General features: G+C 40.4%; 1 protein-coding gene across 5 annotated transcripts in view; it reads right to left on the bottom strand.

Annotated features, from left to right (window-relative positions):
* Nucleotides 1-2,500, bottom strand: part of LOC137990774 (retinoic acid receptor RXR-alpha-B-like) — an 11,774-nt gene that overhangs the window by 3,222 nt on the left and 6,052 nt on the right. For all 5 annotated transcript variants that reach the window (XM_068835879.1, XM_068835881.1, XM_068835880.1 and 2 more), the window contains exons 3-5: nt 1,929-2,070; nt 1,289-1,455; nt 237-458 (exon numbers count right to left, since the gene is read on the bottom strand). In XM_068835879.1, the coding sequence (XP_068691980.1) occupies nt 237-458; nt 1,289-1,455; nt 1,929-2,070 (531 nt within the window). The remainder of the gene's footprint in view (nt 1-236; nt 459-1,288; nt 1,456-1,928; nt 2,071-2,500) is intronic.

The following is a 2,500-nucleotide window of genomic DNA, read 5'->3' as shown; positions in this document are numbered from 1 at the left end:
TTCAGTTAAAAATATGATTATTTGGGGTGTGCATTGTCAGGGTTTCTCTCCAACACACTCTCTCTCTCTCTCTCTCTCTCTCTCTCTCTCTCTCTCTATATATATATATATATATTATTCATTAGAAGAGAGTCAGATGCATAGCCGTTTCTTGAAAATTGCGTTCATTTTTCTTGTAATGCCGGATTCGCGTAGAGAGGAACTGATACAACACACAACATGGCTGACCTCTTTACCTTGTTCAAAAAGCATGATGGCATTTACACAAGCAAACTCAGCCATGTCAAGTTGCAAGCTTTGCAGCTTATAAGAAAAGCAAGCCAACTGAGATGACCATTGTTCCAGCATCACATTAAACGAGTGTTCAGGATGAAGAAGAACATCTTTAGCCACCATCACCGAGCCCTGATGAGGACTGGACCGCTGGCATACGCGAAGGACAAGTAGCTCCAACAATGCTGTATGAAAAAGGACAGGATAATGGACTTTATAAAAATAAGCATAAAACTGAATATCACTGGGTAGTTCCTCTGGAAGCGATATGGACATTGGAAAACGAATAGGGGCTACAAATCGCGATCAATAAAATCATTTTCTTCGCAATTGTAGCAAAGGAGGTTTCTGTTTTTGTTCTTGTTTTTTAGCAAAGGACCGGAGGTGGTAAATTATATTTATTACTGGTCATCAAGCATGCCACATTTTCGCAATTTAAGTGCTACCAATACATTAATTAGCAGTACGTTAACTAGTTAGTGAACTTGTTCTTAAGAATTGTCCATAGCTCCTTTTCCTCCAAAATTAGACTTCAGACGGCCACGTTTCGATCGTACTCATAGTCAAGTCGAGTTGTAGCATTAATTCCGCGGAATAAACAAGCAACGACTTGTACTTTAAGAAGGATCGATTTAGAAAACGTATTAAGAATAAAAAGTAACAACACTATCCGACGTTTCGGAGTCAGACATGACCCCATTATCAAGGTTAAACTGATAAAAAAACTGATAAACATCTTAGTGTCAACTATCGTTTAATTTCCATTTATGCATGTCTTTGTTTTGACCTAACGCCCGTTACATTTAAATTGCGAACTTTCCATTACAGTTTAACCTTGATAATGGGGTCATGTCTGACTCCGAAACGTCGGATAGTGTTGTGACTTGTACTTTGCTAAAAAATTCAGATGCAAATAGCTCATTAATTAGAGATCAAGTACCAACTGTGAAATGATGAAGTTGGAGTTTTTAAAATTTGTTCATATACTCGGGGTATAGACAGTCGTTCGGTTTACCTGAAGATAGAAGATTGGCCTGGTCTTCACTGTCCAGTTCTGTAAATCCGGGAACTTTGTGTGCCCAGGCCACTATCAAGTCTACCTCCTGTAGCACTAAATCCATGATTATTTCCACGATGTTTAGAGGACAAACGCCCACAAATCCGAGACCCATGTAGTCTGGTCTGTTGATAAAATCACAGAAGGCATTTAATTATCACTCAACTCACTTCATTTGTCATTACTTTGCCAAGTAAATTATAGTTTACATTCCTTAGTTTTATATTTAAAAGGCCTTAACCCCGGGAGGAGGACTCCCCTATAAAAAGGACGGGGGTGTTCGTCGTACCTTTTAGGGGTTAAAAAAGCGGTTTTGGTACTTCTTAGGATGGTCAGCCTCAAAAGGTCCACAGCGGGAGCTGTAGCGGTACCTTTTACGGTAGTGAGCCGAAAAATTGTGACGGGAGACATTTGAGAATTAACTATTTTTAAATTTTGTCTAAGCAAAACCCATAATTTGGTACCTCCTAGGGGTGAAAAAATTCCACGCCACGCCCATAAGACAGGATCTTGGTACCTCTTAGGGGTTCTTTTCATATTTTCCGACGAGCACCCCTGTCCTTTTGATATGGGAGTCCCCCTCCCCTCAGAAACAAACCTTCTTTTTGGCACTGTGTCGGGTCGGGCTTGGATCAGTTGTGTGATCAACTCAGACGATACAAAGGTGTCTGCATTTTCTTTCATACCTATCAGTGATTTTATACGCGGTCTACCGCCAGGAGCTCTATCCTCTCGGACAGCTTCACAAGAAGAAAAGAAAACAAATGCAATAAGTCTACAAACTGAAAATGAAACCTTTGAACATCAATTACAGTGCAACGCGCCTTACCGTGGCCACGCAACAAACTTCCACTCCACTTTTGACAATCACTTGTAACTACGTCAATTCAACAACCAATGCAACGGTGTTCAACTTACAACTGTGCGAACTTTGCAAAGAGGCGTGACTGTCAATTAAATTCACACATCCTGATTGGCGGACAATTTGTAAAAAGCTTTGTTAGGAGGCCACGGTAAAGAGCGTCGGGCTGTAAAGGCCCTTCTTTTTTTTCAAAACGGACACGCAAGCGATGCAAATTGTGGAGAACTCCGCCGAGAAAGGTTTGTGTAGAAATTTTGGTTTTCAGTGGTAGATGGAAAAAAGGAGCACCTCTTGTATTAAATAGTTTT

The sequence above is a fragment of the Montipora foliosa genome, chromosome 2, assembly GCF_036669935.1.
Source record: "Montipora foliosa isolate CH-2021 chromosome 2, ASM3666993v2, whole genome shotgun sequence".
NCBI classification, from domain to species: Eukaryota; Metazoa; Cnidaria; class Anthozoa; order Scleractinia; family Acroporidae; genus Montipora; species Montipora foliosa.
This window is presented reverse-complemented; position numbering and strand designations above follow the sequence as displayed.